This window comes from Mustela nigripes, chromosome 14, assembly GCF_022355385.1.
Source record: "Mustela nigripes isolate SB6536 chromosome 14, MUSNIG.SB6536, whole genome shotgun sequence".
NCBI classification, from domain to species: Eukaryota; Metazoa; Chordata; class Mammalia; order Carnivora; family Mustelidae; genus Mustela; species Mustela nigripes.
The window spans coordinates 36,359,451-36,386,280 of NC_081570.1; the positions used below are offsets into that span (position 1 = coordinate 36,359,451).

The 26,830-nt window shown below is 47.9% G+C and overlaps 1 protein-coding gene across 9 annotated transcripts in view; it reads right to left on the reverse strand.

Annotated features, from left to right (window-relative positions):
• Nucleotides 1-39: 39 nt before the first annotated feature.
• Nucleotides 40-26,830, reverse strand: part of MKNK1 (MAPK interacting serine/threonine kinase 1) — a 42,789-nt gene continuing 15,998 nt past the window's right edge. For 4 of the 9 annotated variants that reach the window (XM_059374624.1, XM_059374621.1, XM_059374623.1 and 1 more), the window contains 12 exons: nucleotides 25,945-26,051; nucleotides 23,675-23,776; nucleotides 21,481-21,578; nucleotides 18,487-18,566; nucleotides 16,856-16,929; nucleotides 13,602-13,706; nucleotides 9,962-10,017; nucleotides 6,352-6,447; nucleotides 4,460-4,654; nucleotides 3,616-3,780; nucleotides 2,601-2,644; nucleotides 40-982 (listed from right to left, as the gene is read on the reverse strand). In XM_059374624.1, coding sequence (XP_059230607.1) covers nucleotides 685-982; nucleotides 2,601-2,644; nucleotides 3,616-3,780; nucleotides 4,460-4,654; nucleotides 6,352-6,447; nucleotides 9,962-10,017; nucleotides 13,602-13,706; nucleotides 16,856-16,929; nucleotides 18,487-18,566; nucleotides 21,481-21,578; nucleotides 23,675-23,776; nucleotides 25,945-25,960 — 1,329 coding nt within the window. In that variant the 5' untranslated portion in view covers nucleotides 25,961-26,051 and the 3' untranslated portion in view covers nucleotides 40-684. Of the gene's footprint in view, nucleotides 1,354-2,600; nucleotides 2,645-3,615; nucleotides 3,781-4,459; nucleotides 4,655-6,351; nucleotides 6,448-9,961; nucleotides 10,018-13,601; nucleotides 13,707-16,855; nucleotides 16,930-18,486; nucleotides 18,567-21,480; nucleotides 21,579-23,674; nucleotides 23,777-25,944; nucleotides 26,052-26,830 lie in introns of all 9 variants that reach the window. The other 5 variants (XM_059374629.1, XM_059374628.1, XM_059374625.1 and 2 more) reach the window with 2 other exon arrangements.

Sequence of the window (26,830 nt, forward strand, 5' to 3'; positions counted from 1 at the left end):
GTTTACAGGGGAAGAAAGGACCACCAGAAAGGCCACAGCTAGAATTTAAAACAGTTTTATTAAAACAAGCACATCGTGTAATAGCACTGTCGTGTAAGTGTCTGTCTGACTTATACAGATCCATGTTCTCTAGGCAGCTGGGCACTCAGCTTCCTGGAGGCCAGATGCGCCTTCAGGCTCTCTAGCTCTAGGTGGCACTTGGCTCAGACCCAGGGATGCCCGCGGTCTGGGCCCCCATCAGGCACGGAGTCCCTTCTAATTGCCCTGCACTGGTGCTGCCTTCCAGCAGACCCAGCCTCTGAGTCACTGGTCACCTTAACAGCTTAAAACCAGTTAGAATAATAGGAAACAGCGGAATAAAACCTCTCACATGCGTGGTCATTCAAGGAAGAGCAAGCCATGACATGTTCTGGAAAATCCACCGGCTTGCCGTGGGAGTGTGAAGTCCCACAGTTGCTGGAAGTGCATGGTTAAAAGAACAAACTTTAAAAAAAAAAAAAAAACAAAACGAATTAATACGGACTTCAGCAGCAATCCCAACAAGGAAGAGGATGATGAATGAGGGACACTTTTCGGTCCCTGCAAAGATCTGTGCTTCTCCTGCGCTACAGACTGGAAGACTGATCTGGCCTTCTGAATGCAGAAGGCTCCCTGCCCTTTCCGGAATTGAGTGGATGGCTTTGCTCAGCCCAGGGGAGGACATCCGGAGGACAGAGGAAGGGGTGTGTGGGGGGTGACAGTGCAGAGAGAGGAACGAGCCTCTGTCAACCGCCACTTTTCAAGGCTGGCTCCCTGAGGGCCACAGCCCCAGCCGCTGCCGCCACTGGAGAGCAGGCAGGATCCTGGATCTGCAGGCGGGTGAGCAGGTGGACAGGAGCCCAGCGGAGAGATGTTCCTGCCGCAGGCAATTATGCAAAGTGACAAGTGATTGCTTTCCTTTTCAAAGACAACCCCTTTGGATGGAGCTTTTTCCTTGAAGACTCTGGGGAGATAGGGGGTTGGGTGGGAACCTCAGGGCCTTTGACAGGACCGAGCCACACAGCAGCTTCCTCGGCTTACTCTGCAGACTCTGGTCACTTCTGGCAGGCCGTGGTTGGGGAAGCCGTGGCTGGGGCAGGTCAGAGTGCGGCTGGAGTTGGGCATGGGTCTGGGTCACCGCTGCGGCCTGCCTGGGCCAAGGCCCTCCGGCGGGCCAGGCGTGACTTGCAGGGGGGGGAAAGCCTCACAGAGCAGAGGCCCTCAACCAAGGACTCAGACTCCTCTGCCAGCTCGTCTTCCTCACGCTGAGAAAGCTGGCGGTTGAGGGCGATGGCCTCGGCCGCGAAGAGTGTCAGGTCCATTGTGCTGCTATTTCTACAGGGGCGGGCAGCACAGAGGAGAAGGAAGCAGGGCTCAGCACCCTAGCTTTGCCAGCCCGCTCCCGGACCCTGGAGGCTTTTTCTGGGTTGCTCCCCCAGGGAAGTCATTCTTGCCCAGGTTTGGAATCTGATTTCACTGAGGCTGGAATGGCTTTTAGCCTCAACTATAGTCCTTGGACTTAGGAGTTGGGACAAATGCCCCCCTTCTATTCAGAGCACCCCCATCTGCGCTCCCATGCTCTGTACCCAGCTCTCCCAAAGGGCTGGGCATATGAAGCGCCCACCCGTGTATCCCCCTCTCCCATCAGGGCAGGGAGCTCCAAGAGCAAGGGCTGTGCCTTTGCGTCTGTATCCCTGGGGCCCAGCCCAGGGCAAGCCTACAGCAGGCACTGCGGTTTGCCAAAAAACATCTCATAGAGTAGATCTAGAGGGTCAGGTAGGGTTGCCCTGGGCAGCAGCACTCCGGCTCACCCCAGTGGCAACTACAGATACATAAGTTTCCCTGTGAAACTCCCAGCACCCCGTCATCAGGTGGCCCCCTGGCAGGTTTCCCACAGTGTGGTACCTCAGTCCTCTGGGAATAGGGCAGTGCTACCAGGAGTATGGTCTAGTGTTAAAAGGCACTAGAGTCAAACAGATACAGGTTCAAAGTCCAATTCCCAAAGGCAACTGTGCAGCCCTGAGAGAGAAACTTCAATCTCTCTATTCTTGGGTTTTCTCATCCATAAAAATAGGATAATAGGAACAACTCTCTTTTAAATTGATCATAAAGAGTATGAATAGAAGCTCTGTAAAGCCCTTAGCACCGGATCTGGCACGTAGTATGCACTTACTATAGAGCAGCCATTACTATTACTGTCTAGAGGTGATGGGACAATTGGTCCAGCTGCCTCACAGCGACCCCTCCTGCCACAGACACCAACCCGCAGCAGCAGAAAGGAACCTTGGGGTGAATAACCTAAAGATAAGGTCTTTGGGCTATAAATGGTGATTTCTAGTTAGATGCAAGCAGATATGGAAACAGTTATTTTCTCCTGCAAACAGCACCTGAGGGGCCTTGAAGGAGTGGGATGGTAGAGGAAGGGCCGCGCTAAGAAGGCAGGCCGGGGACCCCCTTCAGGAGGACGACACCTGAGCCTAGAGTTAGACTCCCTGTCCCCCCTTCACCCCAGTGTGGCTGAGAGTTTGAGGGAAAGTCAAAGCCAAAGAAAGAAGGGCATCAGGTGTGGTTGGAGCATTTACCTCTGGAGGACTTGCGGCGTGGGGAGTCCCCTTTCTGGAGCTTGCTAGAATGGGAAGGACAGATGTGGGGGTAAGCAATGCTCCCTCCTTTAGGAGCTGCCCGACCCACACCAGTGCAGAGTGGGTAGGCTACTAGAGATTCCTGGCCCAGCACAGACACTTGGCCAAGCTTGCCTGCAGGGTCAGACCCTCCAAGGAGAGAGTAAGAAAGGACAGTTTGAGCCCAGCTGACTCTGCCAGGAGACTCACTCCCTTTGCCTGGCAAAGTCTTCTTTATCCTCTGAGACCCAGCTTGAGGGTCACTTCTGAGAAGCATTCATTTTCCCACCCCTGCCACCTCCCTACCTCTGTCCAAGCAGAGGTGTGCATCCCTTTGTGCCCCCAGCACTTTTGATAAGCTTTTGTTACACTATCCCATAATTTACTGCCTTGTCTCCCCCTCCCCATTAGAGTAAGAAGACAGGGATTGGGTCTTAATCATCCCGGTATCTCCAGAGTCTGGCATGGGGTAGGTGCTCAGTAAAGTTAGCAGCTCTTGGGTGGCTAGCAGTCAGCCACTCAGAGGTTTCTAGATTGGGTCCCCCACTGTAACATGGGGCTGGCAATGTTTGCTTCCTTCCACTGGAAGGGTCACTGAGGCTGGCTAGGGCCTGGCACTCCAATGACACAGGCCCCAAATGCCAATACCAGGCTGCTTCCAAGCCTGTGTGCCTCTGCCAATGGTAGGATGCATGTGCCAACCCCCCAGAGGCCTCTGGTCATTCCCAAGCAGCATGGGTCAGTTAGAAGTCTAGTCCTAGGCCAAGGTTAGTGCCAAGTCTACGACCCATAAGGGGATCCTTCAGGGGCTACGTCAATGGCCAGTTCACTCTACATGGGCAGGAACTGAAGCTGGTCTCCCTCCAGCTGAGGTCAGCCCCCTGGGCTGCTGTCTAGTACTTGCTACTCTAAAAGCTTCCTCCCCGCCACGCTACAGGCCTGGGGAGGTGGACTGCCGCCTCCCCGGGTTACTCACCCCCTGCACCCAGGGGTGCTGCAGAACTTGGGCAGCACTCAGTCTCTGCTTTGCATCTCGAACCAGGAGCTTAGAGATGAGGTCTTTGGCCTCGCTGGAGATGTGTGCCCAGTCCTTGTCAGGAAACTCATACTTGCCTTCCTGGATGCTCTCGAACAGCTTGTTCTAGGTAAAGAAGATTCCTCCTGAAGCCACACTACCACGGAATAAGCAGAATGTACCTGCCATTGGTTTGGTCACCCTGGGTCCCCTTGGTTTCAGCTGGAGCTGCAGCTCATGGCTTGGGGATGCCAGAGGCCAGGGCCCTTCCCAGCTCCCCACTCCCTGCTAAGTCATCAGACCACACAGAATGCCCATCGGGCAGGGATGGCTATGCTACTTGGAGGGTGGGTGACACATGGCAAATGCCAACTAGGAACACAGCCCCAATTCCTCAGCACTTCATACAGGGGCCCCACAAATGGGCCCCTGGCATCCTGTAAGGTTTCAGCTGCCCCTACTGCCAACCTTACACTTCTACTCCTCTTCCTTGTACCCATGCAGTTGTCTCACACCTCCTTGTCTTGGCTGGTGTGGCTATCCCTGCTTGGATTTCTTGGGCAAAACTCAGATTTGCAGGTTCCGCTCTTACAACTCTCCCCTAAACTCCCAGCTAAGCCTGTCTCTCTCTCAGCCTATCATCAGCCTTTGGACAGAAGGGGGAAGGGGCATTAGGGACCCTCTTCTGGAGCAGAAACACCCCCAGCCCAGTCTTGTTGGGCATCCCCCCCAAGCACACTCCTGCCCCCCCACCCCCTGCCAATGCCAGCAGGCCCTGTGCAGTAGGCCCCCAAGCTGCGCTTACCTGGCACACCCTGCAGACCTCTCCCCGGTCCCAGCCACAATCGGTCCCACAGTGACCTACGAAGGGAGGGTAGCCGCTCAGCATGATGTAGAGGACCACGCCCAGGCTCCACAGGTCACAGCGCTTGTCATAAAAGGTGGCCTCATCCCTGAAGACCTCCACCACCTCCGGGGCCATGTACTCTGCAGAACCACACTGTGGGGGCCAAGGTTGGGAGGGGAAATGGCAGAGAAGAGAGAGGCTTAGTCACAGGGAGAGGAGATGGCCAAGGGCAGAATGTGATGATGACACTTGAGCAGCATGGGGCCGCAGAGCAAGGAGTTGCCAGGAAAGCCGGCCAGAGGGTTCACCTGATACCACCAACACACTTCGAGGAGGTGGGCTAACTGAGTGTTTGTAAACGGAGTCCTAGAGTTCCCCACGGTCCACATGACCAGTTCCAGGTCACCTTCCTATCTTTCCAGGTCCTTCTCCAGTAGGTTGCAGGTCAAGGACCTGCAGGAATCTCTGCCTCAGCTCTCTGCATTCACTTCATGTACAGGGGCTTCAACAGACCAGGGGCATGGCTCTGGGAAGGGCTCTGTGGACGTCTGATCCCAAAAGCAAGGAGTTCTTTTTTTTTTCTTTTTCTTTTTTTTACATCGTAAGTAGGCTCCATGCCTGGCACGGGGCTTGAATTCACAACCCTGAGGTTAAGATCCAAGCTGAGATCAAGAGTTGGATGCTTAACTGACTGAGCAACCCAGGTGCCCCCAAAAGAGAAGGAGTTCTTAAAAATGAAGTCCTGCCAAGCTTCTCTGCCAGCTTGGAGGTATAAGGAGGTAAAAGAGGTATAAGGATTCAGAATTGAGAGTCCGTCCAACCTGGGAGAGCTCTTAGAACAAATCCAATCTCCCTGCTTCTCCTATTTATAGATGGGAAAACCAAGGATGAGGAGGGGGTAGGGATCTGGTTCCAGCACACCAGTGGTAAACCAGTACATTCAGGACTTCTTCCTTTCATCCTTGCATAGAAGATGCTGATAAAAACAAAACAAATTCTTTTTGCTCCCATCTTCCTTATTGCAGGCTTGCCAAGAGATACCTCCCTGGCCCCCAACATACACAACTAATTAGATGGAAATACAGGAAGTGGAGAAAGGACATTTTCCGTGTTACTGGCAATTAGAGTTAATGATTTTGAGAACAAGGTACCTCAGTGTAGTAGAAGCTAATACAGAAACATTTCTAATAATGTCAATTAGATAAGACATGAGCATACTGAAATGCATGTCTTAAAAAAGGTTATTAGGAAAATTCACTTATGAAGCATGTAAATCTCAAAAGATTCATATTAATTTTAGTACACTGGGTATGTGCAAGAGCTGTCTTAGGAAGAACAGCTCCCACCTGCACATCTGGGCATGAAATATGAAGTGAAGGAAGCAACAGGATAACTTAGGCAAGTGATCCTACACGTAGAGAGCTGGGACCTCTCAGTTCTGGCCACAGAGAGACCACACTCCCCCTTTCCATCACAGGGTGATGCGTTGAGACACTGCTAGGGAGGGCGGGACTCAGAGTTGTGCGCTCACGTGCAAAGGGATGGCCTGGGATATTGTCTGTCTTTACCTGGGTCAGGAGTCAGGGCTCAGCCTGTCCCACAGATATAATTTGTCTCACTACTGGCAGAGAACCTGCCCTGAACAAAAAGCTCTCATGTCAGTTTCATTAGCAACTAAGCACTGACAGGGAGGGGGTGGCTCACAAAGCAGGCGCCAGATGACAACTCAGGCAGAAACCCTCGGTTTTCCTTCCTTAGCTCTCTGTTCTGGACTCCAGCCTTGGGTTGGGGGTACTCCAAGGGCACAGGAGCCCTGAAGAAGGTGGTACAGGGAGCTCAGCCATACATACTGGAGTGGTCAGCTCTGGTGTGGTTATGGGGGTGCAGGAGTTGTTCAATTTCACCCCGCTGCCCAAGTCAAAGTCACAGATTTTCACTGGAGACACCTGAAAAGGACAGCAAAAAGCAAAGATCACAAATATAAGAAACCCAAGGGCAAGAGGAGACCAATGTGAGTGCGACACAGTCACTTACCATCTCTCAGTCCTTCCCCTTTCACTCAATGGCTCTTGCTCACGCGTGTGTGCACACACGCACACATGCGCACACACACACTCTCGCACGCTCTCATTCTATGGCTGCCATGCCAAAGCCCAGCTTTATCTGCCATATCATGTTTACTCTCCTTGGGTTAACTAGAAATCACCTGAGGATTTACCCTAAGGCGTCCTCTGCCCCACACTCTTTCCTCACTTCCTAAGAGAAAATGTGCGTGCTACATGGTGTCAGACTGCTGTGCACTTAATAAAATGAGCAGCAAACCTAGGGAAATTTTGCCCACAAATGACAAATGACAGTGTAGGCTGCAGAATCAGATAAGTAAGTATGTATTCCTGAAAGACTCCTGGTGGCCCATTCAGTAGGGGGCTCCACCTCAGGTGGCTTGGGGTGACCAACTCATCTCTGCTTGCTTGGGACTTTGTTGGTTGCAGCACTGAAAGCTGTGTATCCTGGGAAACCCCTTGGGCCCCAGCAAACTGGGAGGGCTAGTCACCCAAACTGGATGTTGCCCCTGAAACCATAGACAGCATGAGTCATCTCTGGAGCCGAGTGGGAGGGTACCTCGTGTGCCTGCCAGAGAACAGCCTGCGTGGTGGAAGCAGCACAGTGAGCCCCCCAAACATGCTGGTTGTGGGAGTCGCAGCTCAACCACCGCCCTGCTGGGGAAGCCGACCATCTCTCAACTTCCCTTCCTTCCTTTATTCCCCTCTCCCTTCCTCCTCCTTCTCTCTCTTATACCATTCTTTTTCACTTAGTCTCTTTTTTTTTAATTGTAATAAAACATATATAATGTAAAATAATCCACTTTAGCCATTTTTGAATGTATAATTCCGTGGCACTAATTACAACCATCCCAGTATCTGTTTCTGAAACTTTTCCGTCATCCCAAAAGGAAACCATGAGGTAGAAACTCCCCATTCTCCCCTCTCCCCAGTAACATTTCATCTATTTTCCATCTGTAAGAATTTGGCCATTTCAGATATTTCATTAAGTGGAATCACGCAGTATCTGGCTTTTTGTGTCTGGCTTATTTCACTGAGCATACAGTTTGCAAGTTTTGTCCATGGTATAGCATGGATCAGAACTTCCAACTATGGTGTGGCTGAACAATATTTCATTGTATGGGGGGACCAGATTTTGTTTATCCATTTACCTGCTGAGAGGCACTTAGGTTGTTTCTAGCTTTGGCTGTTGTGAATAATGCTTCCATGAACACTGATGTTCAAGTTCAAGCCTCTGTTTTCAATTCTTTTGGGTCTATATATAGGTGTGGAACTGCTGAGTGGTGTGGTAATCCTGTTTAGCTCAGGGAGGAGCTGCCACACTGCTCCACCGTGGCCACATCATTTCCAGTCCCCACCGGCAGTGGACTCCAATTTCTCCACAGCCTCATCAGCATTTGCTCTTCTCTAGCTTTTTCTTCTTTTTATAATTCTAACCATCCTAGAAGCTGTGAGGTGGTGTCTAATGTTTTTTTAAAAAGATTTTATTTATTTATTTGAGAGAGAGACAGAGAGAAAGAGAGAGACAGAGACAGAGAGAGCATGAGCAGGGGGAGGGGCAGAGGGAGAGGGAGACTCCTGGCTAAGCAGGAAGCCCAATATTAAGTTAATCCCAGGACCCCGGGATCATGACTTGAGCCAAAAGGCAGATGCTTAATCAACTCAGCCACCGAGGTGCCCCTAATGGTGGTTTTGATCAACAATTTCCCTAATGACCAAGGATGTTGAGCATCTTTTCATATGCTATTGGTCACTTTTATACTTTTTTGGGGGAAATGTCTATTCAAGTTCTTTGCCCATTTTTATTTTTTTAAAGATTTTATTTATTTATTTGACAGAAAGAGACGCAGCAAGAGAGGGAACACAAGCAGTAGGAGTGGGAGAGAGAGAAGCAGGCTTCCCGCTGAGCAGGGAGCCCGATATGTGGCTTGATCCCAGGACCCCGATGTGGGGCTCAATCCCAGGACCCTGGGATCATGACATGACATGAGCCGCTTAACGACTGAGCCACCCAGGCACCCATTTTGCCCATTTTAAAAACTGGGTTATCTTTTTGATGTTGAGTTTTAGAAGTTCTTTATATTTTGGATATTAAACCTCTATCAGATATATGCTTTGCAAATACTTTCTCCCATTCTGTGGCTTATCTTTTCATTTCCTGGATAATGTCTTTTGATGCTTGGCTGCTCTTAGTTTTAGTTTTTCAACCACAGAAAAGGGGCACTAAACCTGAGCCAATAAGATCAAATGAAAGGACAAAAGCCATAAAAGCATCTTGTGAACTGGAGGCAAGAGAGAAGATCAGAGCATCTGTGGAGTTCTGGCACCAGATTACATTAGTTTTAATCTGTACCCTATTACTTATCAGCTGAGGGCCTTTGGGCAGGCTTCATAATCTACCTGAGCTTCACTTCTGTCATCCATACAATGAGAATAGTAATAGTACCTACCTCATGAGATTTTATAAGTACTTAATAAAATAAGTATAAGTGCCTGGCACAATGTAAGCACTCAAGAAATGTTAACTATAATTTTTATTAATAATCATAACGATAATGGTGATAAATTATAAAGTCTTATGCCAGAGCCACTGACAGGAAGTCACAAGATCTTATCTGAGCTAATGAATTACTACTCCCCACAAAAGAGCTGTAAGGAGCAGCTGACACATTCACTTGCAGCCGTTTCTATTTATGGGCTGTCCCTTAATTCAGACCGACAGGGTGTACATACACACACAGCCAGTGTACATACACACACAGCCAGCAGAACCACCAGGGCCTCAAACCCTCCAAACAAACAGAGAGCTTGTCAAATTCTTACATGTTTATGAAAGTACGGACACTTCCATTTAGTAGGAGCTTAAGGTAAAGTTTACAATAGGTTGCATCTATTTAACACCCAGTATCCATGTTTGCTTTTTAATGGGCACCTTTGGAAATAAAAATGGAAACAAGAAACCATTTCCAGGAACTTGCTTCCTAATTATTATGTCAAGTGCTAGGCACCAGCTGGCATATATACCATAGCATAAACATCTTTTTTAGGCAAAGATTTACTTCACAGAAGACTGAGTTGTTGTCTATGTCTCATAACAACTGCTCAACAGACAGGTGCACTGGGCTAGAAAACATTCATTTTGTGCAGTTCTCATGTATTTTACAAACTCGTAGGTGTAAGCCAATCACACTTGATAAAGAGCAAAGAAGAGACAGGGATTAATCCGATTTGGAATGCAGAAACACTACACGTTGGGTCTGACATTCTCACGTGTCCATAATAATCAGGGCAGGTTGGTACCTGCAGCTGGGAGAGCTGCTAACGACCTAACTGCAAGTAGATGTGGCTTCCCCACCTCGGTGTGAACTGTGTACCCCAACAAGTCAGCCTTCAGTACCTTTTCTGGAGACTCACACAATATATTTTCTGGCTTCAGATCGCGGTGAGCGATGCCTGAAATGACAGAGAGCAAAGAAATGGTTAACATACGCACATAATTATCAAACATTCCACACACAATTAATTTTTTCCAAATGCTGTTGTTCGCAGATTAATTCCCAATTATGGTACATTAAAAAATCAACGAGCTGCAGGAGTCAGAAGTAACCAGAGATGAACCAAAAGCACAGTTGATTCTGCAAGTTCTTTTGAAGCAGAAGCTTTACAAGTCAGGCAGGAATAAGAAGAAGGCTAAATGAATCCCAGCTAGTTGGCCTCTCAGCACTGCAGTGACAACCAAGAATAAGAAGCCTAATATGAAACAGAGCCAAGAGCCCTGCCAAAGGCCATGCTTGGAACTGCAATGCAGAAATAATCAGTGCCTTGTTTAAGAGCATCTCAGGGGGCTAAAGCTGCTCTACCTCATTTCTTCTTGTGTGGCCGACTTAGAAAAAAAATGATTCCCTGGGTGGGACTCCCTGCATGTTCAGAGGACCAAGAGTTAGTTAACAAATCTTCCAAAGCTTGTCCGATCCCCTTCGTACCTGCTCTGCATTTTCAAGACAGTCCTGTCGGAAGCACAGCAAGGAATGCTTTGGCTCCAGGGTGCTGTTCTTAAGAAACACCTCCCTCCCCTGTATTCTGACCAGACCTCCTAAAGGAGCCCGCAGACAGCAGCCTACTCCATGAGGGGTTAAAAGCTGGTAACCTGGCCAAGAAGGCCCGTGGGGGGTGGGGAACCACCTTCTGACCAAAGACACGGACAGAGAACCAACTCATAAAGTGTGGTGGACACTGGCACTCCATCCCTCTTGCCTCCTGCAGAATGTACAGGTGCAGAGACAGAGGGGCCGGAAGGTTGAGCAAGAACCAAACAGCTAGTGCTCAGAAGTCCTACAAAGTAGCAAAATTTTCATGGAGTCACAGGGAAAAGCAGAACCTGCTTTCCTAAAACTCCCTCAATGACTAACTTCTCAGGCCTCTCTCCGATTCCCCGCCAGGAGGCACTTCGCCAGGGAGGGAAAACCTGAGCTCCAGCAGGCTAAGTAACTTCATCAGTCACCTAATTGAGTAAGAACCCAGAGCAACTCAGTCTAGGCTGTACAAATTGAGTCGGGCTGCAGCCTGCTGCACTAAAAGTGAAAGATATTTTCCATTACAGCAAGTGCTCCCACAGAAGGATCATGAGCCACACATGGAGCCTTGCTCTCCAAATAGGTGCCGATGGCCCAGCCTGAGAACTGAGCGCCATGCCGGGATAATGGGCCTGCCTCTGCGAGCACGCCGGCCATCGAGCTGCTCTGCTTCATTTCCCAGAGGTTAAGCTGCAGCGTGTCCAGTATTTAAAAGTGTGGAACTTGTTTCCAGGCTGACCCATTCCTGCCCAATCCATCTTCCCAGTGTGAAGTTATTTCGAAAACAGCGAAGTTCAGCTAGAAATTGTTTTTCATCCCAACTTCAAGTCACAGAGGCACCTGGTTGGCTAGATGCTGGCAAGTACTTCAGAACTCCAAACACATACACCAGCTCTGTTCCCTTTAGTCTGCCTTCTACAAAATAAATAAATAAATAATAAAACTGCCTCTGCCCCCCTCTAAGGTATGGGTCTTGCAAAAAGTGTGACCCAGTTTTGCAATCTGCAGAGGCAGCTCGGGGAACAGTTGTAAATCTTTGTCAAGCAGGTGTTACCTACATGCATCCTGGCTTTCAGAAACAGAACTAGTGCTATTCATCATGCTGGGGAAAGTACAGACACCCCTTCTAGGAACTTTTGTCCCATGTGCAAGTCAGGCGCCCAGCACGGCCACTGTCAGCGTGCAGGTGTCCCTTCAGCAGTAGGAGGAAACAATGTAGGATCAGCGAGGCTGAGCTCCCCACACACGTGCCCTCCTCTCCCAGCATGCACTACGCTGTGGGCCCAAGGCAAGGTGTGTGCCCACCATGCCTGCAAGTGGTCTGGAGTGCTTACAACCTATGTGGCCGGCCAATATCCACAATGCGGAAGAGAGCAGAGCTAAGTCAGCAACTATTCAATCCACCCCCGCCCCTCACCAGACAGAAGGCTTTATTTTAAGAATATTAATACTAGGAATGAAAATGCTTCCTGTTTGGTGGGGGGATCAGGGTGGAGGAAGGAAGGAACACTCCTGCAGAGCTTTTATGTGCCGGGCCCTGTGCCCCAACTGTGTTATACACATACGATTCATCCACAGGCCTACACGGCTCCACAAGCGAGTGAGGACAGTGCTGCACATGAACCAGAGCAGCACTTACTACCGCTGATGACATAATTCTCTCTCTTTTCACCCTAACTCTGTGGGTAGACATTACTACAGAGAGGACACACAGCTGATGAAAAGGTAACGCCAGAATTCATTTTTCCATGGCACTGCTATAAGGCACGTTTTAAAAAGGTAACCATCAGGGGCACCTGGGTGGCTCAGTGGGTTAAAGCCTCTGCCTTTGGCTCAGGTCGTGATCCCAGGGTCCTGGGATCAAGCCCCACATCGGGCTCTCTGCTCAGCAGGGAGCCTGCTTTGCCCTCTCTCTCTCTGCCTACTTGTGATCTCTGTCAAATAAATAAATAAAATCTTTAAAAAAAATAAGTAAAAATAAAAAGGTAACCATCAGATATACTTTTGGAAAGACAAAAACAATTTGTAAAAAGATTTAATTCACTAGGGACGCCTGGGTGGCTCAGTTGGTTAAGCGGCTGCCTTCGGCTCAGGTCATGATCCCAACGTCCTGGGATGGAGTCCCACATCGGGCTCCTTGCTCAGCAGGGAGCCTGCTTCTCCCTCTGCCTCTGCCTGCCACTCTGTCTGCCTGTGCTCGCTCTCTCCCACCCCCCTCTGATAAATAAATTAAAAAAAAAAAAAAGATTTAATTCACTATAAAAATTCTTAAACAATCAGTCCTAGATAAGGGACTTGTAAACTGAGTGTAAATCGGACAACAGCAGCCTGCAATCTACCATCATGATGTTCAACAGACACCTCAAACTTAACCACATTAGTAGAAAAATGCATTTTTCCATTTATCGTGAACAAAATACAAAATTAGATATATACTATCATGCTGATTTTGAAAGAGAAAGATACAGGTGACATATTTTAAAAGACTAGAAAGGGGGCGCCATGGTGGCTCAGTTGGTTAAGTGTCCGACTCTTGACCTCAGCTCAGGTCTTGATCAGGGGTCCTGAGTTAAAAAAAAAACACAAAACACAAAACACCAAAAACCTAGAAAAAGTAACACCCAAATATTTACACCAGAATAGTATTATGATGAGGCTTGCATCCTCCTAGGACAGGAGAAGGAGATCATCCATACTCACACACTCACTCATCTTATTCATCATGAAATGTACTCTTTTTTCCCCCCTGCTCTTTCTCCCCGTCCCTGCCCTTCTTAAGACTGCCACATCTGCCCACCATCCACATGGGAAGCCCAGAGCCATCCTGGCTTGCTTGCTCACCCTCATGGGTGGGGCTGCCAAGTACACCAGCTCCTGGCCTGGATCTCTGCCTGGCCTGCCCCTCTCCATCAGTCCCGAGGCTGGCCGTTCCAACCCAATCACCAAGACAAAGGCTTGGTTCACCTTTGGTGTGCAGGAAGTCAAGGGCAGCGGCCACATCCCGCACCACTCGGCTGGCTTCTCGCTCATTGAAGTGCTTCTGCTTCTGGATATGGGCCAGGATGGAGCCTGGGGAGCAGAGGAGACACACAGGTATGGTCTTTTCAGGTCTTAGGAAGCACAACTTCTCAGAGGTCAAGTCTGCTCAAGTTTGGGGTGGGGATGGAGCCTTATTTATTCAGCACCAAGTATAGTACCTGGCACAAACGAGATGCCAGCACAAAACTGTAATGAACATGGGGCACCTGGGTGGTTCAGTTGGTTAAGTGTCTGCCTTCAGCTCAGGTCATGATCTGAGGATCCCGGGATCAAGTACCACATTGGGCTTCTCCCTTCCTCTCTGCCTGCCACTCCCCTTGCTTGTGTTCTCTCTCTCTCACTATCTCTCAACATTAAATAAGTAAATAAAATATTAAAAAAAAATGGACTGAACAGAACTGGACTGCCATCTTCTGTACCTGCTCACAATGAGAAAAGGAGAAGGGAGAAAAAACAACTATATGCACGACCAAAAATATTAGTGCCATTGGGGCAGATTTGGCTTTTGAAATAAGAAAGAATTAAAGTGAATCCACATAAGGTTTGGGCAGGGGCCTTACCACAGGAACACTTCCTCTTTTGGTTCTGATCTCAGATCCAAACAAGAGCACAAGCCTTCAAACAGGGGTGCCATGCCTTTAACAGATATGTAAAGGTCTAGGAAAGTCTAGAAAAAGGGGGAAAAGTGCTTTCCCTCTGACTTTCCTATTTCTTATTAATAATAGTATTATTTTGTTGGCAATGGCTAACATTTATGGAGTAGTGACTATGTGCCAGATACTATATAATAATCTTCAAATAGGTTATCTTAGCCTCACCACAACTGTACAAAATAGTTATCCCTGTTCTATAGATGGGGAACCTGAAGTCAAGAATGGATCAGCAACTTGCTCAAGATGACACAGCAGTAAGTGGAGGCATCAGGACTTAAGCCCAGTGAGTCTGGCCTTAGAACCTGTACAGACTACCCCTCAGCTGGACATGTGGTCTGGCTGCTGGAGGCACCGGCTGCACTAAGCCAACCACAGTCTCCTCACCTACTGCAGTGGCTCTGGCCTCAGCAGGGCTGCACTCTAAGCAATACGTTTACAGACAACCCCCAGCATTTTAAATGTAATGTCTTGCTGGTGGCAGGGCAGGGGCATGACCTTATGGCACAGGCATGACCACATGGCCTGGCTCCATGCGCTCTGTGCTCACAACTGGAAGTCAGTATTTCTGGGCTGAAGAGGTCATTTCTGCATCTTTTTTTTTTTTTTTTAAGATTTTATTTATTTATTTGACATACACAGAGAGATCACAAGTAGGCAGAGAGGCAGACAGAGAGAGAGAGAGAGAAAGGAGGAAGCAGGCTCCCTGCTGAGCAGAGAGCCTGATGCGGGGCTCAATCCCAGGACCCTGAATTATGACCTGAGCTGAAGGCAGAGGCTTAACCCACTGAGCCACCCAGGGGCCGTCATTTCTACATCTTAAAAATGGCACAGGGGAGCCTGCGCTCAGTCGGTTCAATGTCCGACTCCTGATTTCGGCTCAGGTCATGATCTCGGGGTTATGAGATGGAGCTCTGTTTTCAGCTGGGAGTCTACTTGAGTTTCTCTTTCTCCCTCTGACCCTTCCCCGCTCTCTCTCTCAAATAAATAAATCTTTTTAAAAAATAGCACAAATTTACTTATTGCTAGTTTTTGGCACGGGGAAGGGATGACAGATCTTTCACTTGCCAGATTAAACAATGAAAGGATCCCAGCATGCTAGGGATATTCCCAGATAACGGGCTCCTGGCTAGGTCTCACATTTGCTTTACTGTAGTGAGTCTCTTGCTTCCAAATTTATTAAAAGGGCAGATAGACAGTAATATGCTACCTACTTCTAAGATAGCCTTCGGCATACCCAATAGTTTTTGTTTTTGTTTTTAAAGATTTTATTATTTGACAGAGAGAGATCACAAGTAGGCAGAGAGGGGGGAAGCAGGCTCCCCACTGAGCAGGGAGCCCAATGCGGGGCTCAATCCCAGGACCCTGAGACCATGACCTGAGCTGAAGGCAGAGGCTTAATCCACTGAGCCACCCAGGCGCCCCATACCCAATAGTTTTAAATTTTATTTATTTATTTGACAGAGAGAGATCACAAGCAGGCAGAGAGGCAGGCAGAGAGAGATAAGGAAGCAGGCTCCCCGCCAAGCAGAGAGCCCGATGCGGGGCTCGATCCCAGGACCCTGAGATCATGACCTGAGCCGAAGGCAGAGGCTTTAACCCACTGAGCCACCCAGGCGCCCCTACCCAATAGTTTTAATAATATTAATAGCTGACACTTATTGAACCCTTAGTGCCCACGGGGCACTGTGCTAAGCATTTCATCTAAATGATCTCACTGAATCTTCAGAGCTATCGAAAAAGGTAGGTGCTGTCATGATCCCTATTTTATAGATGAGAATGCTGTTTAGAAATGTTATATGACTTGCCCAAGGTAACACAACTAGAAAGTGATGGAGCTACACTTAAACCCAGCTTTGCTGGTTTCTAAAGCATGCTCCCTTAACCACCAAATCCTTCGATGTGGCCCTCCACTCAGCTCCGGATATCCTCTCTAACCTGCACCCTGCAAATCTATCCTTGGGCTGGGTGAGTGACGGTGAGGGCAAGGGCTGTTTAGCCTCTTCTCTGCGTCAGGAAAACAACTTCAATACACATTCCAGTGATCACGTATGTGCCCGACAGCAGTAGTGGTGACAGTCAAGAGTGGCATCTTTCCATCCGAAGGACACAAATCTTCAGACCTCCTCTCTATCCTGGGTCTGTGTCCTAAGCCACGGGACCCTCCTTTGCACTGGTGAGCCTTTCTGGACCTCATAATGTGTGCAAGAATTTCTACCCCATAATTAATTTAAATAGTGAACAGGTCAAAACAATGGATTGATAAATTGATGACTAAATGTATCTATATGAGTCCTACTACAAGGAGAAGGCATTTATAGAATGCCCACACAGGTGACATTCTTGGTTCTGCAAAATGCTAATTATCATCCTTCCCTCCGGCCTCCCTTCTCCCAAATCAAGGGCAGTTTTAAGTCCTTCATCCTTTTTATTAGCTTGACTCATTTTAGAAGTCTCTGGGATTCATGATGGATGATCACCACCCTGAGTCTTAATCAGAAGTCCAAACACATACTCAACAGTAAGTACCTCCTTGCAGTTTCTCAAAGACCAAGTAAAACCTTGTGTCGTCTTCAAAGAACTCAATCAGCTCCAAAATGTTCCTTAAATAGGAAAAAATAGGAGGAAAGGGAAAAAAAGGGAAATGGTATTATATATTAAAGCCCACTTACAAATATACAATGAAAAAAATATACAATGCCCTGTAGCAGGGCAGAAATCAACCTGAAATCAGAATGCTTATTAAAGACCCATGTCTGAGAAGTAGCCAATGGTGTTAGCAAGACTCAGGTCACCTTATCTTTCCATAATGTTCAGTCTCTGGTGTTTTCACCAAGTCTGTGCTGTCAAACCCCAACCCTAAAACCCACTAGGTAGAGTTATAAAAAAGTCCCGGTCACATTAAACTGAATAAAATCTGCAGCCGACTGGAAGCAATTGCGGCTAATAACACTGAATAGTAGGTGTGTGTCCTGGAGGCAAGCAGCAAATAATTACTTGCCCTCCCTCTTGCCCATAAATCACGGGGCAGTATTTACATTGCCTGGAGAAAATGGAAACATCTGTCAAATAGACTTGGGGCCTAACGTGGGCACCGCTAGACCCTAACTGCTAAGCGCTGCTTAATGAAACGGCCGCGTTCCCGGCCGCTGTAGCACTTGTGGCCTTCCCCGGTGAGCACTCTCTGTCTGCCTGAGCATTACAGTGCTCTGCCAACAAGGTCGTCTTGTAACTCAGGAGGGAAGCCACCGGCCTGGATATTGGAGGTGTTGGGTTTTTTTTTCTTTTAAAGAACGAAATAAACCAAGTAGAGGCTCTAATGCTCAACTCAGAAGCTGCAGGGCTGAAAATAAAAATCTGTTCCTCATAAAAAAATGCTGACCACTTTGGGAGACACCAGGCTTTTACTAGTGTGAAGGCGTCCAAATAAGATGACTAAAATGGCCTGATTTGAAAGAAGATTGTGGAGGCAGCGCCTGGAGTTAAATCAACAGCAGCCCCCATCCTCCAAGCTTAATGACAAAGCCATCAATACCTGGCCGCTGGCTCCCCGCTGACCCTGCTGTGCAGGGAGGCAGACGGGGAAGCAGAGTCTTAGAGGTGACCCTGATTTAAAGCCACCACGGGAGAACCACTCATTTGGAGCTGGTGGTGAGGCGGCTGAGGCGGGGCGGGAGGCCACCTCGGCCTAGTGGGCCCGCAGAGTACTGCAGCGGGCTTCTGAAGCCTGAGTGGCTGCTGCACATCCACTAACATGCTGGGTGAGGGACACAGCAAGTACCCGTGCTAGCTCACACTGCCCTCATCTAGTCATGAAAACTGGGCCCGAACAGTGTGTACTGGGTAATGCTCAGTCAGCCTTGTTCCCAAGGGCACTTGAAGGAGGGAACCCCATCTTTTCCCAGCCCCTCATTCAGATGGCTCACTCTTCCAGTTTGCCTGGGTTGTTATTCACAATACTTCAGCCTGAACAGAAGCAATGGCTGCAGCTGCATCTCCTCTCCTCACTCTCTTAAACATGGAAAGACAGAAGGAATCCCCTATGGTTGTGGCCAAGGCACGTGAGCTAAATGCTGGGGTCGGAGGTGGTGAGAAATGACCTTTTCTGCAGCTAAGCATCCCCCCAAGAGAAGCAGCAAGTAACCCAAGACTGCACTCACTTGTTTCCTTGACACTGATAGAGCGTCTCCACCTCTCGAAATACCCGACTCCGGCTGTGCCCTGCTTGTTTTTCGATGATCTGTGGAAAAAATAAAATCTGTTATACCCACCTGACCTTGAAACACCTCTCGGGAGGAGCCCTCTGGGCAAATGCAAGGCCCAATTCAGCCCACGTCTGGTTTCAAGCACAAATGTAGCATAGACCTTGGTGACACAGGCGCTGTGACTCAGCCAGCGGCACAGGAGACGGACCCGAGGCTGACCAGCTTGGCTGAGGCCTATTTTGACTCTGGCTAAGCAAATGCTGTGGAAGTCTATGGGGACACCGAGGCAGCCAGCAAGAAGACACAGAACTACCTCTACCTGGCTCCCACCTCAAGGGCATCTCTTCCTGTCGTAAGGGTGAGATTTACAACCTCCACTGAAGGATCTTCCAGGGCTGGAGGAGGCAGCAGAGGAACTAGAGCTCCAGGACCCGGCTCAGACCCCATCTCTGCAGCTCTGCGGAGAACGCGCCCTTCGGCAGGCAAGGTACTAAGTAACTCAGGTACATAGTCTTGGTTCTTACAACATAATCCCAAAAGACAGCAAGAGGTCAAACATTTTGCCCACAGCTAGATAAGTGGTAACAGGGTTGGCATTCAAGCCCAGAGCTGCCTTCAAAGCCCTTGCTATCCTACCACTATCTATGTTCCATCCAGCTTCTTTCAGACAACCTAGAGACATCGTCTCCCATCTATATACCTGGAGATACTTGGCAAGCAGGAACTGAAGGCATGGGTGAGCCAACGGATGAGCCGGTGGTTTAAGCAAGGACTGGCTAACTCTGTACATCTCCACGGACCCATCAATAGCGCCAGACCATTGCAAGTAGAGTCTGGGGGCAAGTGTTCTGCAGAGCTGGCTCTGCCTTATGGCCCCGTGTACGGAGTGGGCGGCACAGATGATAACACTGTTCTCCTTCGTTCCCAGACTGCTGTGTAGAATATTCAAACCACTCCCATGTGTTGCAGCATAAATGCCCATGACCAGGTGTAATTTTCTATACAATTCCATGTCTGGCAGTAAACCATGGTGGGCCCACATTCTAAGCAGTCAGAGAAGTGTAGATCTCTAACTTGTTCATTTACCTAGCATTTCAGATCAAAGTCAGGAAGAACCTTCTAGAAGGCAAGCTATTCAGCAACGACATTATTTTCTCTGCATAAGTAATGGGCTCCTGCTATCAGAGGTCGGGGAGCAGAACATGGACAATTATTTGAGGAGATCTGGAAGAAATTCAGGACCATCCTGAAGTTCCATTTCAACACTGAGACTCTAGGATTCATCATTTGGATGCCTATAGGGAAGCCCTAATAAAATCAAATATTGTGAGGGCATGCTGGGTGAAGTAGCCCGTCTTTAGGGAGCTTCCAAAGGACAGGAGAGATATGAGATGTGGGCTGAACTGCTCAAATCAAAGAATTACCAACCCATGGTTTGGTGTTTGCACCAAAAATGCCCAGGGGCACAGAGGGCCAGGTTTTCCTCTTATGATCCAAACCTGAAGAAATAGGTCTGGACAGATGTATAAATGTCCCAAACCTTTGAAAATCAACTTATATTTGTAGCTCATTACTACACTTAAGCATATTTTTAAAAAATTACTTGTAATTTATACTCAAGTTTCCAAAAAGGAATTGAGGTAGTACTTTTTGTTACCATATGAAGCAAAACTCCAGCAAAAAAGGGAATGTGACTTAGCAGAAGTATTCTCCTTTATTAGTCCATAGCTGGGACTATGGCCAGTTGGTTAAAAAAAGAAACACTTCTTTCAGGAGCCACTTTGGCTGGGTTTGCCTGTATGAGGCAGCGCTTAGACCTGAGGGCTCAGGTAGATGATATGAAATACATTCGACTTGCTTCCTTAGATTTAATGAGACCTTGTTTCTAGATCAGTGATTCCCAAACTTGGGTGGGTATAAGAATCACTGGCGAACGAGGTAAAAACACAAAGACCCAGGCCCTACCCTCTATCAAGAAAACTGGGTCTCTGTGCTATTAGCTCTCTAGATGATTCTGATCCATGCTGAATGTAAAGTGGCTCCACATCAGGGCTTCTCTAGGTTCAGCAAGCGTCAGAATCACTTGGAGATCTGGCTAAAATCATATTGCTGGGCCCATCTCTGGTTTCTGACTCAGGAGGTCTGGGATAGGGCCAGATAATTCATACATATGACAAGTTCCCAGGCAATGCTGATGCTGCTGGTGCAGGAACCACACTTTGAGAACCAGTGCTCCAGATCCACCTCTTCCTCCGTGTGGAGCTGGCAAACAGAAGCACAGATGGGGAGAGTGAGCCACTGCGAGGTATGCCACAAGGAGCCACCTCTGTGCTCCAGAGCTGAATGCTCAGCCCTCATTATGATACTGTACGTCACTTTACAGCATTGTGTAACTGGTAGTGTTTCTACTTCTACCAGTTCATTTTTATTTTTATCTTTATAACCACTCCCCTGAAATAGGAAAGCTAGGTATTGTTATCCTCATTTTAGAGATGTGGGAACTAAGGCTTAACGAGATTCAGCAACTTGCCCAAAGTCAGGTAGTAGTCTGGTAAAACAGAGATGTGGGTATGCCTTCTCATTCCAAATCTGGTTGTCTACTCCCTGACGTTTACTCCATTTTTCAGAATAAGACACAGCAGCTTACTATCAGCCAGGTATGGTTCTAAGCACTTTACATATATTCTATCCCCATGTCAATGCTCTAAATCTTCTATGATTACACCCATTTTACAGAGAAGGAAACTGAAGGACAGAAGTGTTAAGTAACTTGCCCAATGTTACACAGCAAGTAAAAAGAGAAACAAAGAGTTGAATCCAGTGAGTCCAGCTTTGGAGTCCTCATTTTTACTGAGTTGCCATATTGCATACTATGAAGCGTATCTGGCTTAGGCCAGCTAGGAGCGACTGTGTGAGAAGTTAAGTCTGGCATCCAGAGGAGACACTCACTTTGACCGCATACTCTTTGCCATTCTGCAGGCTCACAGCACCTTGAACTTTGGCATAAGCTCCTTCTCCAAGCAATTCAGAGGTCAGCTTGTACATATCTAGAGGTGAAATGGGTGACAGGAATAACAAGGTAAGTCATGTCTTTGAAAGCTCAGATGGAAAGAAGAGCTTCTGTCACTCAGCCTCCCTGGTGCAACAGCGAAGGCACACACAGTGACTCTGCAGCGCTCAGTGACAAGGAAGACCATTAACTCTTCCCGCCATTGCAGGACTCAGTTTTTCAACAACTAGACCACATCAAAGGCATCCTGTTCCTCATTTTAGAGATGAGGTCAGTGGAAGAGTTTCAATTTGGCCCACGTGTCCTGAGCACCTAATATGTGCCACACAACATATTAAATTCATAATAGGGACAGAATGAAGAATAAAATATAGTTCCTGCCCTTTGACGGTCACAGTCAGGTAGGGAAGACAGACATGCAGACTAGTGACCCCAGAATAAACCAGGCAGTAGTAAGTACTATCATAAAAGGATAAGACACAGGACAAAAAGAAAAAAAAACAGCAGAGGGAAGGAAAGGTTAAATCTGTGTAGGGAAACCAAGGGATCATCACAGAAGGAGTGTGATTTCAATGGACATCATGACTCATTTGTGGAGCACCTGCTCTGTACCCAGCTGTGCTCGGCACTGGTGATACAAAGGGGAACGAAGCACTGTTTCACTGTGTACCACACACAGAAGTGACTGGAGGTTTCTGAGAATTTTCCAGAAGTCAGTCACAGGAAATAAGAGATAGAAGTAGGATGCAAACGGATGCCTTGAGGTTTTTAGGGTGCTGACTCAGGGTGATTCTCACAGAGTAATAGGCTGGGGTGAAACAACATTTAAGTGACCTGTCCAAGCTCACAAATGGCACAGACTCTTCGAGCCCCTTTCAAAGGAAGCCACAGCTCCATCACGGTCTCTGTCAAGCTGACCTCTTCCTCCCCTGACCTCCACTCTTCAGTTCTTCCCTCTTGAGGCAGCCCAGCATTTAAACCCACAGGGTGAGCAAAACACTTTTAAACCTCGAAATTAGATTTTATCACTCCTAGCGTGAAGGCCCATAATTGCACAAGCTACCCTCAAATAACAGGAAATACTCTCATGTTCACAGAAAGAGCAAGACCTGTTGATTTGGAAACTCCTCTGAGGATCTTGAGACTTTTGTCCATCCCTCCATCCCCCCCCTTTACACATATATCTACTGTTTAAGTTAAAGACAAACAAAGAGACAAACCCTACTCTAATTACCTTCTTGGGTCCTGCAGCTGTTTATAAGTGTGCACACTATTGTTTCTAAGTGTTTTAAATGACATGCGTCTCTGGCAATGGACACTTTGGTATTAGCCTTTTGTGCACCTCAGGACAGGTTGGTGGTTGGAAGCCCAATATCTCTGATTCATAAAGGGCTTGTTACTAGAACCACTGTACAAAACAACTGATTCACTAGTCTATCTGCGATGTTGCAAAGAGGGACCATGAGGGGACATTCTTTTAGGTCTCACAGTGAAAGAAACACCATAGGTGAAGGAGGCACATCACTCCTGGAGTAGCTACTGACGCTTTCAGTCCCTTGGAGAAGTGTATGATGAGTCACTTCATGCCATCGCATGCCCAGCAATGACAGGACCAGCGCTGAGCCAGTGCCTCCCACAGTGTCCAAAATCTTTAATGATCCAACATCATATCCCCTGAACACAGCATGCACTCTTGAAGTGGAGTCAAACTCATATAGCACAAGTAGCTGTGATTTCTCAAAGTCAAATCTTGTTTCTAGAAGACTTAACTTTCACTTGGAGCTGTGGCCTTGGTGTTCTCTCATCATTTTACACAGTCGTTCTACCTCTCAGCAGCCCCTCCAGGAACAGTCAGGGCAAAGAGCACATCGGATAAGGGCCGAAATGCACCAAGCAATCTCACTCCATATATAAGTCTGATGGATCGGTCTTTCTAACCCCTGAACAGGTGCTGAAACCATTCGGACCGCACCATCTGAGAGCTCTGTCATCCACCTTTCACCCCCCCTCACACAGATCAGCACAAGCTGACTCTTAGATACACGCGCTCAGAGCTAGACCTGTGGGCTACCTGGATGTTCCTCCCATGCTCGGGGAGCCACAGGCCCAGATCTGAGGAGTCGTGGGACCAACCTTCAAACTTCCCTGGTAAGGAGTCAGTGGCCCGGGCCTTCCGCTTCTTCTTTTTCCTCTTGTCACCCTCTGCAATGGGAAGGGGTTCACTGCTGCCCATCTCTGGGAGAAAAGAGATGTAAGGGAAATATCACTATACTGATCAAGGCATAAGTTCACCCAGAAGCAGGGGGACCCAGGAGCTTTACACTGATGGTTTTTAAATATCTGTGAGGACTATTGATTTGTTTGACCCAGGGGGCAAAACTAAAGGCAAAGCCATTATTGGAGATCATTAACTGTGGAAAGGAACTCAGACAGACAGGCTAGATTAAAAGAGGATAGCAGAGCCTGCTTTAACCAAGCTCATTAGCACATGGATTTAGATCTGCCACCAGTCAAACTGTAGTTCCCAACAAAAACAATGAATCCACAAGCCGATTCCCACCTGTGACATCCTCCTGTCTCTGCGCCAGAAATGCAGGGCCCAGGGAGCTAAGCAAGGGCGTGAGCTTGGGAGGGGCCCAAGCAAATGAAATCATATGCTCAGTGACATCCGAGAGGATGTGCACAGGGATTTACATGCCTTCAGTGGAGTTGCCCCAGGGGTACAATAGGGCAGGGGATGGCTTTGAGGATGGCCCTAAAATTACTTCATGTCTGGGAACACACCTGAGTTCCTATGCAACTCTGAGCATCTTCTCCCCTTCCCCTTAGCTCCTTATTTGAGAGGATGCAGTTAGGGTCTATTCAGAAGTCTGAGAAGTCTAGAGCTGACAGGTCTCCACTGGGCTGCTGGATGAGGTCATTTACTGCAAAAACATCATTATCTCTCACTGGCCAGCAGGTTAAAGGGACGCTCCCTATGTTAAATGGCGGATTTGTGAGGCAGATATTTTGACACTGGGCACACCAGGCAGGAAAGGGTAGGGATGGAAAGAATAAGCAGGAGACTGAGAGGGGGAAAGAGAAAGGAGGAACAGGGAACCAGGACCCAATCAGGGCACTGTTTCTAAGACACTCTAGTAAGGGCCTTCTCCTGCTAAAGATAAATTACTTATAGAACATGTCATGCCCCTGATCCAGAGCGGAGCCTTAATACTCTTTGCCTGCAGTTAGAAATAATAAGATTTCTCTGAAGTCTCTGGGTCTAAATCCCCACCAGGGTGATTAAACCTTTACATCCTTCTAAAATAGAGGCACTCGGGTGCTGGTGGGGCATTCAGTGTGAGAGACTTTTACACCAACCTTCAATAAACACAGGCTCTGACTTGTTGGATTTTTTTTTTTTTTTCTAAGAGATTTTGAAATGGAAGTTGGCTCTTTGCCCATTGAAGGGAAAGGCCCACTTTCTTCTCAGAGGACCCCGGCTGAATGCGGTCAGAAAAATGGCAAGTCTGCTAGGGAAGATTGATTAGGGCTGATGCATGTCTCTACATTGTTCTCAGGAGCAAGTACACAACAGTTATTAGGAGAGAGCACACAGAACGGTGGTACTTTCCACTATAATCCAGAAAGCCTGGTTAGACAGCCAAGTGTCTGATGGCTCAATTTAGGTGCATTCTTCCTCCCATTTTTGGATCTGATGACAGCAGATTTTTCAATTATACGTTACAGAATGGATAAACACGTGGATAAAAGGAATCCACAGAGGATCTCAAAATATTACTTGGCCAATGCTTCAATCATAAGATCTATCTGGGGGTGGCAACACACTATGAATTCAAAGAATCCAACTTAAATATCAGCACCCGATATCTATCCTCACCAAGCTAAGTTAAAGGGAAAAAGCTGCCCAACACAGTGAGAAATTCTATAGAAATGAAACTCAGGGGGCTCTTTAGGAGCCCAGGGAGGGGTACTGGCCACTGGGACAGGACAGCAGGCTGAGGAGGAGGGCCCACTGTCCCTCTTGCCCTGCCCTGTGTGCAGTCCAGGGCCAATCCATTTTCTTATCAGCACTGCGAGGCGAGTGCAGAGCGGACCGATTTTGGATTCCCTTCTCCCTCTCCTTCCTCTGCCTGCTCTCAGACGGAGAACCTGAAGACAAGCAAAACAGCCAAAAGGCAGGCAATGCGGAGGAGCAGCAAGAGAGCTGGCAGCATTATAATTCACAGGGGATGCTCAGACATACTTACGACTCGAGCTAGAAAACCCTGTTAGCGGCAATTTATACTTGGTTTTTACCACAGCAGGGCTGAGGGAGCCTCTTGTGGAAGAATCATACCTCTGAGCACCGCCGCATACTCAATATTAGATTTTATGGCTTCACACACAAAAAGATAGAGTACCTGGTCTATTCTGCATGGATTTCAATGGAAGAGGGTACGCCAGAAGGGACAAATGGTTAAGACCTTCCTTGGAAACAGAACTTGTTGAAGGAGAGTTGTTTTTGAAACTAGGAAGAAAAAAATGTAGGAAGGCAGTGAAGTGAAAAAAGAAAAAACAAAAAACAACCATGCTTAACTTCCCTGTTTACACGGGGGGAAGGGGAGAGGGAGAGGTGTCATAATCTTACCAACAGGTTGATAGGTTCCCCACCTGGAGCCTGTCTATAATCTCTATTCTATTGCAGACAGTCCACTGGCAGGGTCTGGAGGACCTTAATTTATTAAGCATGCAAACATTGGATGGAAGTTTCCTTGGGGCATAAGTCTCCATAATCATGCTGGTCCTTGGCTCACCTCTTTCCCTTGGCCAGAGACATCCTCTCAGCCACTACAACCCAGCTCAAAAGTCTCTGCTCCCCACACCCTCAAAGTCTCCACCCGCCTGAATGAGTTCAGTTCGTACACTCTGGAAATCAGGTACTAGGCAAACAGATGGCTTTACTGCACAGAACTAACAGTGCTCCTCCTCTGCTCCTGAATACCCTGCCAGAAGTTCTACTGAAGCACTGATGGGATCTGGCCTTGAGCTCTCTCCCCGTAGTGTTCGTAAAGGCCAGCCTGTTGCCTGTTCATCTCTGCATCTCCTGTAAGCCATGGCACAGTGTCAGATCCACATCACCCATCAGAAGATGGGCCCCGAAATGAAATGTTAGGAAATGATGTGCATACTTAGTGTTAGGTGTTGTGCCTGACACCCAGGCCCTTTTGGTAACAAGTGCACACTCTGAAAGAAATGCAGGTCCACCTCTGCCCTACAGACTGTGCAGAGTGAGGCTAGTCCATTCTA